Genomic DNA, 17,489 nt, shown 5'->3' on the forward strand with positions numbered 1-17,489 from the left:
ACAGGCGAGTTAAGTTGCCCTTTAACTCTAATGAGCTGGGAAGGGGAGAGATCCTTCTTTTTGTTGTAGCAATTAAACATGTTGTCATATGTATTGTATGGGATTAGATAATCGACTTATAGTGATTTTTCATAGATTTTATATAGTAATAGGAATAGAATGCAGATCTTATCAAAAAGAAAGAGACAAAATGCAGACAGAATCAAATGTTTAGAATTACTTGATTTTTTTTTTTTTAACCATAAGGAATAGACTCTGTTAATAGTAAAAGTCTTTCAAAGTATTGAGACCAAAAAATAGACATTTGCCAACTAAATTATTAAAAATATAAGAGTTGAGATTTGAACTTTCAATCACTTGTTTAGATAAAGATAACTCTCACCATTTATGTCAATTTTAATTAGTACCTGAAAGCTTTTCACCCTTATTAAATTGACAATTTTTTTGGGCCCATTCTTGTTAGCACATGCTAAAACTACTGCGTTTGCAACATTAAAAAATAATGATTTATAGCCAAGCAGGATAGCATCAGGAGATTTCACTGATCAATGACAGAAGAATGTAATCAGATAAGATACAAATACAAGGGTCAAAACAATCTCTTAATATATACACTTATGGACATTCTACAAATAATCTAAATAGCGCTCGGCAAAAAGCAGGCACAGAAATATACAGAAGTACCGGGCATAAACATGATTCATTTATCTATCTAGTATGTTACAGTTACACATTGAAGTTTACTCGTGTCTCTGTTCTACATCATGTATCCTATTCAAAGAATCCTGAAAAGCATGCAAGGCTACATTATAGTGGTCTAGAGAAATTGCCCCTTCTTCCACAACTTGCAAGGAGCTTCTAAATAACTGACTAAACCATTGAATACGATCGGTCTCATCGACAATACCAGAGCTATGATCAGGAACATGTAGGCGCTTGTAATCTTTTTTCCATCTGGAAAGAATGTATCTGGAAGGTATCTCCTCCACCCCATTAAAATTGAGCACGCACAGTGCATGCCTACATAAATACCCGTTGAAGTTAAAGCAGCTACAGATGCAGCGAACTTCACCGGCAGTCCTGTTGTACAAGACTTCAAAATCCTTGATCTCCCTTCTATTTCCTTCACTTAAAACACGATCCTTGACTAAGAAAATTATAATTGCGCCATCCACGTGTAACTGTGTGGTACTGAAACAAGAATACATTTCTTCAACTTCATATTGGAACTTCATGAATATTTCTCGTGTGAACATTCTAGATAACTGAAATTCAAAAGAACATCTTGTTTTCAGCAAGGGAGTAGAGCCTCTCGAGTCCATGTCGGCAGCGGATTCTTCCTTGTGCTTCTTATGAAGAGCTAATTCATACTTGTCAAGAAACTCCTTCAAAGGAGTCTGTTTGTGCACATATTTCTCAAAAAAAGGACTCAAGGTCTCACCAGGACTTGCTGCAGACATTCCAGCAAAAAATTTGTCCTTCAAGAATACTGGAGCCCAATGAACTCTGTCTTCATAGATAGAACGAAGCCACTCATGATCACAAACTCCAAATCGCTGGATCATAAATCCCCACGCTGCTTCAAACTCAATTACTTTCAACGTCTCATAAACAGCTTTACTCAGTGCTTTCCTAATTGCATCATAATTACGTAACCCTCCAAGCTTCTCTGGTACTCTTTTCATGATTAGTGACAAGCCAAAACAATGACAAGTTCTTGGAAAAACTTCTGCAATCGCATTCTGCAAGGCCTTGCACCTATCAGTGATAATAGTTTGGGGAGGAGATCCTGACATGCATGTCACCCATGTTCTGAATAACCATATATATGATTCTAATGTTTCACCAGCGAGTAGACCACAGCCCAATAACACTGATTGACCATGGTGATTAATTCCAACAAATGCCACAAGAGGGATTTCATATTTGTTTGACAAATATGAGTTGTCCAAATAAATAACATCACCAAAATAGCCACACGCAGCCCTAGACCTTGCATCAGCCCAAAATACATTTCTCAACAGTCCTTCATCATTAAAATCCATCAAGTAAAAGAAATTTGGATTGGTCAGTTGCATGCGACAAAAGTAGTTATAAATGGCCTGTGTGTCACCTTTTTTAAGGTTCAACTTACTGGAAGATTCTGAAGAAGTCCTGAATTCTATAGTACTGGAGTTTGCATTAACATCACCTGCTGCATCTATCACAAGTGCCCGGTATAACTTGATTGTTCGAACTTCGTCATCAGAACCAGGTAGTTGCTTCTGTTTGGCTCCAACTCCCATCTTCTTAATTGATCTGTATAACTTAGCACCTAAAAGGTGGTTATGTTCAAGTGTAACCTCAAGTACCCTCCATCTCTGAGAGTCCACTAACCTCATCCTTATCATTGCAGGGCAACCAGTTCTTGTTTCCTTTCTTAAATGGTTAACATCTTTCATTCTTTTAAAACCCTGACTGCTACAGCACAGCACTGCACCATACTTTTCTCTGCTATTTCGCTTGAACCATGAATTCTTCACCCTTACACGAAATCCCACCTCCTTGGCATAGCAGATATAATAATTGTACGCATCATCGTAGGACTCAAACTCCATCCCAACAGCAGGTGCAACAAATTCCTTTCTTCCTTCAGAAAACCCATTTTGACCATCTAATTCAGTTATTGCACCACCTTCTTTCTGATTCTCAATGCAATCACCATCTGGCACTTGTTCATGGCAAATGGAGGCATCTTCCATCTGGAGTATTATCCAACAATATCAATATGGCACATATAATTAAATAGAAGATAATATGGCTAAACTTATCAACATATAATTCCATGACATAAAGAACTGCTTATCTAGTGTGATATAGTATTTGAGATGCTTAACCTCTTGAATACACACAACAATCTATCATCATGCATATTACATCTTTTTGTTATATATTCAAAAGTTTTCCCGACCAAAAAACAAAAAAAAAACCATTTGGACAATTTTATGCAAGGTTAACCTTAAATGTTACAAAATTTCTCCACAGTTGCTTGTATATTGTAACCCAAATTGCATTTAACAAGACAACCTAAGAAGACAGCTTTACGGGCATTTTTAGGAGTTATTTCTTCTCACATTCAAGGCCAACAATGATAAGACCTTCACTTCAAGCACACGCATGAAAATCCTACCCATTACCCCCGGGTCACATAAGGAAAGAGAGAGAAATTATTTCTGCAACCTCTTCCACTGCAAAGCTTTTTCAGCTTTACATTTGTAGTTGAGTAGTCATGGTAACGGATAGCATAAATTTCAACTTTTGTGCCACAACGGGTTGTCTTTAACATATGCAAGGAGACGTATTTGATCACATGTAATCTGCAAAAACAGTCAACATTGCTATTATAACAAACAGAACTTGCTGAAAGGAATAATCCCTTTGTTACAAGATTTTCTAGCCATGTTACAGAAGTTACAGGTAGTCACACAAAATTGTTCTCTTGACAATATACATCACATTTCCAACAAATATTTGAGACATAAAGAGCTCACTTGCTGTAATTAACAAGATAAAAGGAGAAACTCCACTGGCGTGGGTGCTCAGAGGCTCAGGGCAAGGTGGACAGAGACTTGTGGTGCGAATATCATTAACATTCGCCAATGACAGGTCGAAAGATCACAACTTGACTTGGTTACGCTCAAATCCTGATCCCAACTCCTTTAATTTGTCATAAAATGATCCTAGCCAAAAGAAATTATGTAACCACGGCCAGAAACTAGGGAAACAATTGGTGGCTGCTTCCTTGAAAATTAGTGCCCGAAAGGAACAGTGGACGTCAATGGGAATCAAATGCGATATGAACGCGTTCTTCGGAGGAAAACGCAGGGAAATTGAAATTAACTAAAATCATTGTTTCGTCAGGGTGTTGGGAATTGGGATTAATTTAGCCAAAAGAAAAGGAAAACAGTATTATTGACTTCGTAGCTCCATTCCAAGATTTTCACAAGACAGATACATATTCAAATAACAAGATTCTTGATTTCGAAAACAAACCCTAAGCAAAAAAAAAAAAAAACACACACACACACACAGTTAAGTTTGAAAACCAAGAAGACACCAAAAGACTAATAAGGCAGGTCGATTCCATAGAGCACTCACGATCATGCGACGAAGAATTGAAATGGGATAATCCCAGACAGCGACCCAAGATTTCAGGGGGAATCCGATAGGCGACTGAGTTGGTCGGGTTCGTGTAATAGTTTTCTACCAGAACTGTAATACTTTATCGCGGTGGAGGGCCTCGTTCGTTGTTTCAGAATTGTTGCTTCCGTATACCAATCAATTCGGGGATGGTCAATTTATATACAATATTACAAAGCATGTGGATCGAAATTTGATTAGGCGTAGCTTCCCCGTGGGGCTTGAAGCGTACTTTTTTGAACCGATGATCGAACCGTAAAAAGGATTGAGAGTTGTAAGCTAAGTGGTCCAATCGATACGTTTCTGGTGGGACCGTTTGGTATGGTTCCGATCTATAAACAAGTTTAAACAACCCAACACCATTGCTGTCACTTCAATATTTCTTGTCCTCTTAAAAGGAAGAACAGAGATACTAGTCCCAGCCCGCTATTTTTCATGATAAAACTACGCCAAATTTGACCTCAAAATTCATTCCAAAAAAAAAAGACATTAAAATAAAAAAAACTCAGGAAACAAACAAAGGAAATATTTTATTTATAGGACAGTCAAACTCGGAGTCATAAGTGAATGTGATAGCATTAAGACTACAGCAAATACATGTAGAGGATCAGCTGCTTTATTCTAGAATGAGTCTATGAAATACCCACATTGAATTTGATCTATTTAATTTGGTCTACTTAAGTATATAGTTTAATTTGGTTTTAATTTCTTAAAATTTAGCTTAATTCGATTTGCAAATTTTAAAACCAAATAACCCAAGCTGGCCAAATTATATTGTTTTTAGCCCATGCATTTATATGGTTTTTAGTTTATATACAGTTTATTCACTTTAATTTTTGTCCAATTTGGTCAATTAATTTAGTTTAATTCAATTCAAATAATTAATATTGTTCGATCGATTGGTCTTATACATTTTGACACTAAACCGCATGAATCATTTAAAGGATCTTTCTTCTGTTAACTACTTGCCTCATATTACTTAACCTTTTTTTAAAGCTTGATATTACTTGCTTTGTTTGCACCCTACAATGTACCCTAAACTTCCGTACATATCAACACACAAAAGCCAATATAACTTTATATTAGTCGTTCACCCCACTCTCACTATCATTTGCCAAACCCAACAATGAAACCTTGCAATGCCCTCCACTCTCTCATTAGAACATCAAAGGAATAATACCATACCCTTCTAGTCCACTCACACAGCAGCAACGGGCAATACTAATTTTTATTTTTGTAGCTTTTTCAAAAGTTCTTTTTTTTTTTTTAATTGTGGTAGGAAGCTTTTGAAAGAGTTGCCTTCCTCTTCTACAAGGGTGTGTAGCCAAGAAAGAGTGTTTACATCCAAATGCTTTACCTTTAAATAAATTCATTTCATTAAAAAATTTAATTACAACCAAGAAATAAATTGATTTCATTAAAAAATTTAATTACAACCAAGACCTTTGAACCTGCAAAATAATATCAAATTCTATTGAACCCTCTTTGGGAATACCTTGGTTATGGGAGCCTTTATTGCAATTCTTCCAAATTATTGCTGACAAAAATAAACTATAATTGAATATCTAAAAGTTTCATTTCTTTATTAGAAAACTTAGTAATCACATCTTAATATTTTTTTTTTCTAGGTCTAATCCAACTCAAATATCAACTCATAAAACATGAAGATAGCATCACTGCTAAAATTGGAACTTTTCAAGCAAACACACAGGATTAACAAAGAACTAACATTTACATCAATATAAGTTACAAAAACTGAAGGCATCACCACCTTCCATTCATGAAATAACATTAGGCCAAAACAGCAGCATAAACATGATAAACAGAAGCACTGTCAGTCTACTGATCATATAAAGACAGAATGAGACAGTAAGATACAGAAACAGCATAAGCCATCATCTCCTTCCATTGTTCCACAGTATCTTTGTGGCAGATGGAAAAACAACTAAACATGCCAAAAGCATGCTACTACTTAACCTTCCTTTTTGCATTCTTACTATTTTGACTAGCATGAGCTCTTTTGTTTGATTTCTTCTCGCCCTTGGCCTGTTTACTTTTTGTCACCTGGTTTGGTTTCTTCTCTTCAGTTTGATCATTATCATCATCAGCAGCAGCAGCACCAATCTCATCATTATCATCATTGCTGTCCTCGTCGTCATCACTTTCCTCCAATTTATTCTTCTTGGATTGCTTCCTGCCTTTGCCTCCAGCCTTTGTTCCTTTTTTTGATTTCAGACTTCCCAGATTCTTCTCTTCTTTTGCTGGTTCCTCAGTGTCACCGCCATCCTCGTCATCTTCATTTTTTTCTTCAAAGTTCTCCTTTTAGGTTTGCCAGCTTCTTTTACATTCTGTGACCCACTTAGCTTTTGCAACTCTGGGACATAAGCAGTCGTCTAAAAGAAATGGCACAAGAAGATCAACGACACAAACACATGTAAAAGATGTAAGAAGCAATTAAAAGCAATCGTCAGAATGGCATACCCTGCCTCCTGCTGTGGTAAACTCAATTTTTTTCCCTGCCATTACATAAAATTTCACAACTTTTGTCACATTAGGAAATATGAACAGTAGCAGTATCAATGATACAGTATAGAGAGCAATCAACAGAAGGAGGAAAAAAAAATCTCCCAATATCGACAAGAAAAGGTCAAAAAGAATGGATACAAATGTATTTTTTTCTCTTAAATCAATTCTGCAGCTTAACCAGGTGTAAGAAAACCATCCAATAACTGGATGATAGAAATATACATTAAGAATCGTTCACACAAAGGACGGAAGCAAACCATCAACAAAAGCCTCGCCCGGCTTCTTTTCACGTGAATGAAATATCCAACCAGCAGGATACTGGCTACTATCAGCTCCAACTTCAACTGCTTTCTCAATGACCTGTAAAATGAAATTTTTTGTAACTAATAAACATAAGAGAAGTATTCCTCACCATTTATTTCTCCAGGCTTTTTGCCCCAGCGAAAATGAAATAACCATTCAAGAGGAAAACGGCAAGAATCAGCATCAAGTTCAACCGCATATTGAATAACCTACAGATTTTAGTCCTCTATATTTTTTACTTCAAGTTCCATTTAAATTTAAAAGAGAATGATAAATTAAAACAATTTCTCAATAAACAAGAATTTCCTACCTCTTTAATGCACTTGCACAGAGTTGAGCAGTTTTCTTTGGACAGGCTAGAAGCCGTCTGCCTTGGATGAATTCTTGCCTGGAAATATAGGAAATTTGAAACTCATTAACTCATTAAGATCCATGATGAAAAAAAAAATTATGATCATTGCCCAAAAAAACTGATTAAAATGATCTGCAAGTAAAACGAAGAAGCATGGCCATATTAACATAAATATGATTAAAGGAATCAACAAGAGATGAACAGCAGCAAGTAAAAACATGATCAACTGATATGGCTGTAGGATAACGTACAATAAATGGCAAGTGAATATTCCTTAACCCATCAAGTAGTCATTAATCAAACTAAGTTCAGATGAATATAGAACAATAAAACTTAATAAACCATATAAAGTCTCCAGCCAAAAATGAAATATCATAACTTCAATTTAGCACATATGTAAAAAGCAAAGAGAAATTGAAAGGAGGGGGGGGGAATGAAAGCCATACTGACTTGGTACAGAACTTCATCTGCAACCCAATTTCCAATACCCGAAATAAAACTCTGCAAAGATAGGGAAGTCAATATATTAAGAAATGTATACCATACTACCATACAATACTAAGAAATATATGACTTTAAGTTATAATCTACAAGATTTTTCTAAACACTACAAACCAAAAGAAAAATTACATCCAGCAGGCATAAAGGGACTGCAAATCAGAAAGGCCATGCTTGGCTAATTAGCATTATCCAATAAGCAATCCACCTTGTAACATTTGTATATGTGCATGAATAGTGCAGATACTGAAGTTCACTTATTTCTACATTGCCGAGTGACTGCTTTCTCATGGAATAAGCAAGCCCAGAAGACACTGAGAACTGAGAAAATCCGCAGGATTTGAAGCAGTTTTTATGTGGTTCAAACGGGATAAAAAGAAAAAGAAAACAGGTACAGCTTTGTGGCAATATGCATTTTATACAGTTGTTTGGAATATTTGGCTGGACCTCAATGCCCATATTTCAGGGGTATTTCCTTGTGATATTATCTGATACTTCTTTGAGGTGTTTGACTAAGGGCTTGACCATGGGAGTGTCTCTTTCACGTAATTTGGGAGCATTGCTACATGTTTGTTGTTTAACTTTCATTTTCTTCCTTTACTTTCATTATTTTTTGTATCTTCCACCATTTTCATGTGTATGATTCTTCTTTCTTAATATAAGTTCTTCTTTTATATACATGTGCTCAATATAATTTCTTCTTTCATATACATGTGCCCCTTAAAGAAAACCATGTTTTTCAGCACGCACCTTGTTTCTCATTAGTCTCTCCACCATAATCCTATCTACACAAGCTCCAGTTTGAATACTAATTCATCCAAAATATATATTGTATAAATGGAACATCATATTGAGTTCAGACAACAAATACAGAAAAATGAACCGCAATGACACAAATATACTTCATATCATAAAAATAATTTAAGAAATTATAGATAGATAAATTATAATCTCAGAATCAGGGAGGGATAAGGATAAGAATTTAATACTTGATCAAGTAATAAAGCCTTGATTTCAGTTTTTTTCTTTCGCAAAGACTCAGTCAATCCTTCAAGTGTCATAGGTTCCAAAAGTGCATCAGGACCGAGCTCCGATATGGGGGGCACTGATGTTGGCTATATCAAGAAAAAAAGATTGACAGAGTTAATGATGAGATTTAACCAAAAAAAAATAACAAATATTTATGCCCATAGGAAAATGGCAGGTAGGGTTGCACATCATTGAGAAGGCGAACTCTAGCAAACCGCCTTTTGTCAGTGAAGGACAACTCCAAGCCATCATCCAGCTGCAACAAGGGGATTTTATCTGATTAATACTGACCAATCAGAATTTCAAAATTATAATACTTCTCAAGGCGATACAATCATGCCCTTTATTCCAAGGTCAATGGATACAAGTATGTAGAAAGGAAATTGAATGTATCACCTACCATCATGAAAGCACATTATAATGATTATACATAACATGGTAGAACCAATGGATAGGAAAACCAGCATGAAACTCAAAGTGCAGATCAAGACAGGAAAACTAAGCCTTTCAGTACAAAATATAATTATTTGCATACACAAAAGTGAGAGTTAACATTGTTGCAACAACAGATGAAATTTTTAAGTACGTAGCATATGACACCTTTCCTTCCCCAAGTTATAACCAGAGTTTACAGAATTGTTTCACCTTATCAACTTGAAGAAACTGAATGGCATAAAAACTCCCAGATTTTAGCTCTATAACAACAAAAAATAAAATACACAGAAACCATAGATTTCTTGCAATATAACTATTCATCCAAAAAAATTCCATCTCTGCCAACATAAACCCTGTTCATCTATTAAACCTTCAGTGGTCTGCATTTGTTTTGTGACAATCATTATGAAAATGCTAGCCTATTAATTTAAGTCTCATCTATTCATTATTCACAAAAACATAAATAAGGAAACTTATATCATAGATGCTACACATACTTACAACTTATCTCTTGACAAGATTGCATGGTGGTGTGGTGCGGTAATAAAAAGCCACTTGATTGACAAGAAAACAACTTTCCTATCACGCTATGAAGTTAAGTTTCAGTGAAGTAGCCAAGTTAATCCATGAAAGATAATATAGTAGCCAAAACTATAACCTCTTCCGACTTCCAATTGTAAAAATTGAATCTTTTTTCACATCTTCCGAATACAGATCTTATTTCTAAAATCACAAAACATAGTCCATTTCCAAATAATGGCTTAAAACAGGTATTTTAGTCTTACTGGCAACCAAAATTAAGTTAAATATAATGCCAGAGCTATGAGAGCATTTAATGTGAAGTGTTTATACATCTAAATGACAAAATAAATTAAAAAATAGAAAAACCAATAAAACACTCCAAATTTCAACGGCTCATAGAAGCAGTAGCTCTTACCTCAATGAAAAACTTTGAATATTTGGAAGGCCACTCATCCGCATCATTTACAGCAGATCTAAAGGAATATTTGTAATGATCAGTAAAAAATTGACAGCATCAAATAATTGCAATGAAGTAAAATTCAACTCCAAAGCAGTTCTATGACCGTGCAATATAAAGAGAAACGAACCATTCATTGTATCTATTTCAAATTCTAAATCTAAACCTTTATTATCTTCTAATAAGCAATGATTATAAATCATCGAATGTTGGTGGCTGATATGTATATATATATATATTTGAAAACTTATCGTAACTCATCAGGACATATGACTGTCTCACCTTTTATACTTAGTAACTGCAACACCCTTAATGTATATAGCACCAGCCATTCCTGCGTGAAGTAAAAGCGCACAAGTGGCAGGTAAGAACAGTAGTTGCACAAATATTACAGAGGAGATGTCCAAATACGTTACGTGTGAGAGTGGGCATTCAACAAACAGGTCAAATAAGTCTGAGATTCCAGTATTATCATATTTTTGTAAGCTGTGCTCACTCAGATGACAAACTATAAGGAGACAGAAACAGAAAATTGAAATTTCAGCACTTCATCAGCCCTGTGAATCAGCTTACCTTTATCTCAAACATGGGAAAAATTTTCAAAGTACAAAACTATCACTCTATCAGCACCATAAGTTTTCTCTCATCTCCTGATTAAAAAAAAAGTTCTTTCATCTTCACTGCAAATCGATTGAAATTCCAGTTACCCAAACAAAAAGTTAAAAACTTTATTATACCCCGAATTGGAAAGCAGTCACACAGACCGCCAGTGAAGCCTATTTTCCTCAGGGAAAAACTAAAAGAGAAGAAATTACCATAAACGTAAGGACAATGAGACATACATAGCTAGGGTTCTAAACAGGAATTTACCGAATTGGAACGAAGGAAATGGTGGGGAATCAAGCTCGAGCCACATGTTCTTGCCCTTACGACGAGCTGCGACGATAGTTTTTCCCGAGAGGGAAGCCTCGAACTCCGAGCGAGAGACTCCATCGATGACTTTGGAATCGTCGGCAATAATCACCTTCTTTATCTTCTTGCCGATACAGTTATCCTCCACTGCTCTTCTAGCCGCCTCTACCTCCGGCAGTTCCGGCATTGGAACTCCCGAGCTTCAGGTGTCAGCAAGTGGGTTTTCCCGCGTTCTCGGGGTCAGGATGGTTCCAGTCAAACAGTGTCTGGGACTCCGCGTAAGCAAGCAGCAACCTTGTGCTCTCGCTTCTTCGTTTTTGGGTCTTCCGGCTTATAAAAGGTGGGGCAAAAAAAAAAAAAAAAACAAGTTACCAACAAAACGTTTGGGTTTATATTTTGAAGTTTGACTGTTTCTTCATAGTTGGGCTTCGCAAAATCGAAAACATTGAGTCTGCATACAACTTTGATTGTTCCTACATTTTTGGGTTTGGGTTTTGTCCGAAGAAATAACCACTCTTCAGCCCTAATTAAAAAACAAAACAACCGTTAAAAATTTAACTCATAATTTAAAGATTTTAAGATCAAATTTCACTATTAATGTGGGAACTTTATTAATAAACAATGTATAAGTGTTACTTGAGTTTAGAGGCACACTCTATATTATATAATAAATACATAAATAATATTAGTTAAAAATGTTAACAAGTAGTCAGGATAGTTACTTAAGGGTATTAGGTATGGACTATAAAAAGGCATCAAAGGGACCATTGTAATCAGTTTTTGAAAATAATAGGCTTGAGTCCCCCATTTCTACCTTCATCTCTCCCTCTTCTGTACCCTTCTCTCTCTGTTTCCTCTATTTTTTCTCTATTTCCTTCTCTTCTCTCTAATTATCATGCATCACTCTAACTCTAGTGAACCCTAAGACCAAACTCATCATTCTTCTTTGATTTTAGGAAGTTAATTTAAGTAGTTTAGTTTAACATAAGCTATTTCACAAAGTGTTTTAGTTTGTAAGTCATTCAATAACATCTCTTCTTGAAGTTTCATAAAATATTAAGGTTAACTCACACATGGTTAACCTTCGTGAAATATTAAGACACATCACATGAATAGAAGCATTCATGCATACATGTATTTTTTTTCCCCGTTAGAGTATCCTTGCAGTTAGTAGTCACAAAACTAATTTCTCAAAGATCTAAACTACTACCATCCGTCTCACTCTCATTTGATATGTATATATGCTTTTAATTTCTTAACAACACGCTATTATAGTCATTAATTTTAGTTAGAGGTAAAATTTTAAAAAATCACATTTTTTTTATGATATTAAGGATATCAATTATCATTCCTTAGAATTCCATGAAATTAGTTAAATTTATTCTACAATTAAGATTGGAGGAAGTATAAAGCTAGCTTTAGTGATAAAGATGGATACGCATGTGAGGAAAGATGTGATATTCAAACGTTTCTAGTGTAACTTAATTAGGAAAAAAATAAAATACTAGTATGTGTTTAGCTTTTAGTATGGCTGTGCATTATGCCCAAATGCTCAGCCAATCCAACCGTTCCTAAGGCATTCGGGCACAGGGCAGGGCCCTAGACTGGCACAAACATGTGTCAATTTTTATTTTATTTTTTTTGTGAACAATATTTATCTTATAGTATTATTTTTTTATTGAAAGTTATCATAAATTGCATCATTTTTATGATCTTTTAGACATTTTTTATCATTATAACTTTTAAAATCTCTTTCAAAATTTAAAATTTATTTTTAACTTATTGTTATTTAAGAATAATTAGCAGTTGTTATTCATTTAAACTTTTAAAAAATTATTTTTAATTCTAACATTAGTTTTATAAAGAATACATTTTAAATGATAATGATAATATGTTTTTAAAGAAAACTTTTTTTTATATTTTAAAAAAATACTTATAAACATATTTTCATGTCAATAATGCCAAACTCGACTTGAACAATCTAGTGGGCTTGCTTGAATTGCACATTGGGCAAGGCACCAAGCAAGAGTGATGTCTAACCTGACCCTACTCATATGCAACCCTAATTTTCAAATCATGAAAAGTTAGTTCATCAAAGTTCATTTAGCCAAAGTTACTTTTGGTAAAAGCTAGCTACAACCACAAAATTTATGATTAAATATATTTGTTAAAAAATTTAATTTGACAAATTAAAATTTATTCATGAAAAAATTCAAACTAATTTTTACCATTAAAATTTAACTGAAAGTTGTTTAAGAGTTAAAAGTAATTTCTGAAGCAACTCACATCAAGTTTTAGCAAATCAATTTTTGAAAACATTGTAAATTGACTTTTTAAAATAAAAACAAATAATTATACAAATAATTTTTGGCTTCTGAAAGTTCCCGGCCAAACAACTTTTGATTTCCTAAAATTGTAATCAGGCATGCGACATTAAAGTGCACATCTGTCTTTTCATCGTGTACAGCAAATTTTCAATTGATTGATATGTTTTTTAAAAAAAAGAACAGTTTAAAAATAAAAGGAAAGGCAAAATGTTGCATCATACACAGTAAATAACAATATAATAATATAATACTATATTTTTACGGGAAAAATGTCAATGAATGATCGCTCAAATAATTTAATACCAGACAAAGACTTAGAATAAGATAATTGTTAAAATTTGAACTTGTTAATTTTAATATTTACTTGTTAAAAATATTTGTATGATATTAAATCAATTTTGAGATCCTTCTTTACTATTATTTCATTTTTATATCATAATCCTTCAATCTTATTATAAGACATACTCCCTCCGTTTAAAAATATAAGATATTTTTTAAGGAGTTGAATGTTTAAAAATGTAAGATATTTTTAATCTTTCGATATATAATCATTACTTTTTTAAAAAAATACCCCTATTAATAGTGATTTTATATTTATTATAGGATGTTTAATAGGAGTAAATATTAAAAGATAAGATTAGTTTAAAAGTAGATAATCACTTTATTGATGAATGAGATTTGATTAAAAATGCATTACATTTTTGAATGAACGGAGTATTTAGCTATCTCATTAGAATGAATGAGAAGTAGTTAAGTCAATAACTTTTTTCTAAAAATAGAATATATTTTTTATTTTTTCCTTATTTAAATGAAACTTTTTTAAATTTACATTACATTTCCTCTTATAGTTAATAAATTTAAATAAGAGTAATATTGAAAAATATAATTAATATCCCATATTATACATTATATCAAAGAAAAAATATTTCTAGAATGTGTTGTATAGTAATAAGGATTGGATAGTATATTAATGAGAGAATGACAGAGAGGTCCAAAACGATCAATTAATTTAAATTAAATCTCAAGTGTCAAACTTTAAGAATTTACAACTCAATTTCTTAATTTTTTAATTTTATTGTGATAAATTTATAACTTATATTTTAAATTTTAACAAAAATAATTTTTTTCAACCATGTTAAAATTTAAAAAATAAGTTACAAATTCATTACAATACAATTACAAAATTAAAAGATTGAATTGTAAATTTTTAAAATTTAACACTTAAAACTCAACTTAAATTAATTAATTCTTTTAAATTTTTTTATCATTCTTTTTTTATGTTAATCTTCCATTCTAAATTTCTTTTATATAAAAAAACAATAACGCTACTTTCAACTTGAGTCGCTACTTCTGGATTAGACATGAGTTGAATAAAATATTAGGGGCACGATGATGAAGGTATTGAAGCAATTTGCCATAAATAAAGTTGACACACGTCACATCTGAGTGGGTTAGAACCACTGCACCTGCACATAGTATATAAATATAATTGGCTTGATGAAGCAATCATTATGATCACAATGGTGCATCGTTTCAGCTTGTGACTTTTGGATTGTAGATTCTTTGCTTTATATAGATTGGATCAAAAACAAATGAAGCTTGCCCAAGTTTTTGGAGTGATTAACATATTTATAATAATTTTATAATGTTGAGCATCTATGAAAGTGTTGTGCCCTTTTAATTTCTGTCACTTGTTTTGGAGATATGTGTACTTTATACTCCTCCCCATATTTTATTCATCATGCCCCACTTTTCATTTTAAATATTCATTAAGAATTAATTAAGAAGCTTACCAACAGCCACTGATTTTAATGAAAAATATTCTCATGCGTGAAATCTTAAATTTGATCCTCTAATTCGAGGTTTAATAATACTTAATTTACGCCAAATATTGTTTAGTGGTGTATTCTTTATCCCTATATTTAGGCGTTTAAGTTATTTTAATATAATAGATTATTATGTATATTTACAATCACTTATGCAAAAAGGGGAATGACAATAGAAGACTAGAAGATTGAACTAAACTTATATGAAGATTGAAGGATTTGAAAACTTAAAATAAGGCAAATTTTTTTCGATGGCAAAACACTGCAAACCCTTAAGTCAAAAATCAAAAACTCAGTAATACAATTTAGAGAATTCGAAAACAAAATAATGCCTTGTACTTGCTTGAGAGCTTCCTTGGCAAGTATGTTTTGCAACCACATTTGCATCTTTATTGCACCAAACAATATTTACATTCCAATCTTTGTTTAGCATGCTTCTAATCTCACTGATGAGGACACGATTAGGATGATGGTCCAACTCTTCATCATTAATCAACTCAACAATGGCCTCCACACAATCTGTTTCAACTTCAACCTTCCTCCAATCCAAATTCCAAGCTCTCATAAGCACCCAAAGCATTTCCCAAAGTTTTGTGTGCAGACTGCCTCCCTACCCAATATAATAAAGAAAAACCAACGTGCTTCCCATGTGGTCAATAAAATAAGGCTGATTAAAAATGCTTTAGTGAGATGGTTTGAAAATTTGTTATTGTCATTTTATGATTTATAACCACCAAAACAAGAATTTGCAAATAATATTTGCTAATTTGTAAAGAAAAAACTTGTCAAATATATAACTACTTCTAATGAATTGTTATTCTCATATCCTTATTTGCAACCATAAAAAAAACATGAATTTGCAATATTCGTTGATTTGTAAAGAAAAAATTATGTTTAATAATAATATGTTTGTGGTCAATTTTTTCTTTTACAAATTAGCGAATCTCACTTGTAAATTTTTATTGTGAAGGTTACGGTGCAAATCATGAAATGAGAATAACAAATTTTGATGTCAATTCACTAAAGAATCTTTGGTCCTTATTTTAAATTTTTAACTTTTTCAATCCTTATTTAAGTTTAATTCAATCATTGTTCCTTTAATCTCACTCTTACGTACAAAACTCAAACAGTCAAACAAATTAAAGCATCAAAGTCGAGTGGCAAATCTATGGAAGAAGAATTAGCCTAACAGCCACATGATAGGAAAACCTCACTTGAAATTGGGCCATCCACAATTATGTTACATACGGATTTGGATTTTAGATCACGTTTGAAATTCATATATTTAAAATTTTTTGTTTGAATAGTTTAAAAAATTTTAAATGAAAAAGAGAGATAAATTGAGATTTAATATGAAAATAAAAAATTAAAAATGATGAACTTATTTCTATTTTATAATTGATAAGAGATGAGAAAAAATATAAGAGTCATAAAGGCATCAATAATAAAAACATGAAGAGAATAAAAAGTTTAAAGTAATTAAAATTTTAAATGACTAGGGTATAGAATAAATTTGAAATTATAAAGGAATTATAATTGAAAATAGATTTGAACTTGAAGCAAATTCAAATTCATAAAATTTTATGTACACAAGTGAGGAATTTAGTTTAAATTTAAATTCAAATTCTCATTAATTTAAATACACTATTAAATTAAATTAAAATATACGCACCCTGAGAAAATTGAAATTATAAAGAATATAATCTTGAGAATTAAAGTTGCTTAGGAGAATAAGGAAACTTGTTAAGAAAGTAGTGTATTATTGCTCCAAGCTGGTTGATTGAGTGCATGCATCTTTGTGGGATAATAATATGCGACTGATTGATTTGATTTGAACAATAGTAGGATCCTTATTAAATTTTGAAGTTTTAACCCGCAAAAATCAATGGTTCAAGGATTGTTTTCTGTGTCGATGTTGTTTGACACTCGATCACTATCCGACTCATTCACAGCACACACAAAAAATGGATCTCTTCAAATGTATATATTATATGCTAATCCCTTTTCCTTTCATTACGTCCAAATCATCTTATCAAGTAGCAAGCATCGTCAGATAGATCACTTTCTTTGATTTCTGCAGATTTAGTTTCCATTCAACCACACCCATCAATAGATGCAGATAA

General features: G+C 32.8%; 2 protein-coding genes across 7 annotated transcripts; both read right to left on the bottom strand.

The window, feature by feature from the left end:
• Positions 1–549: 549 nt before the first annotated feature.
• LOC129291136 (protein FAR1-RELATED SEQUENCE 6-like) lies at positions 550–4,489 on the bottom strand. 6 transcript variants are annotated; one of them, XM_054928331.1, is made up of 4 exons: positions 4,138–4,489; positions 3,531–3,719; positions 3,114–3,356; positions 550–2,741 (listed from the first exon to the last, which is right to left on the bottom strand). In XM_054928331.1, the coding sequence occupies exons 3-4, from the start codon at positions 3,171–3,173 to the stop codon at positions 741–743; spliced, it is 2,061 nt and encodes a 686-aa protein (XP_054784306.1). In that variant the 5' UTR covers positions 3,174–3,356; positions 3,531–3,719; positions 4,138–4,489; the 3' UTR covers positions 550–740. The 6 variants fall into 6 exon arrangements, with proteins under 6 accessions (XP_054784306.1, XP_054784304.1, XP_054784305.1 ...); XM_054928329.1 differs by lacking the exon at positions 3,531–3,719; XM_054928330.1 differs by having other exon boundaries at positions 3,531–4,489.
• A 1,382-nt stretch (positions 4,490–5,871) lies between these two features.
• LOC129291548 (formamidopyrimidine-DNA glycosylase) lies at positions 5,872–11,533 on the bottom strand. The gene is given in 11 exon segments (XM_054928978.1): positions 5,872–6,477; positions 6,480–6,572; positions 6,661–6,695; positions 6,963–7,065; positions 7,319–7,396; positions 7,811–7,861; positions 8,848–8,973; positions 9,075–9,143; positions 10,260–10,317; positions 10,584–10,635; positions 11,172–11,533. Coding segments are annotated over 11 exon segments (1,224 nt in total). The 5' UTR covers positions 11,401–11,533; the 3' UTR covers positions 5,872–6,147.
• Positions 11,534–17,489: the final 5,956 nt, after the last annotated feature.

Source organism: Prosopis cineraria, unplaced genomic scaffold, assembly GCF_029017545.1.
Source record: "Prosopis cineraria cultivar Desert tree isolate PC_DT_omini unplaced genomic scaffold, ASM2901754v1 PC13, whole genome shotgun sequence".
Lineage (NCBI taxonomy): Eukaryota > Viridiplantae > Streptophyta > Magnoliopsida > Fabales > Fabaceae > Prosopis > Prosopis cineraria.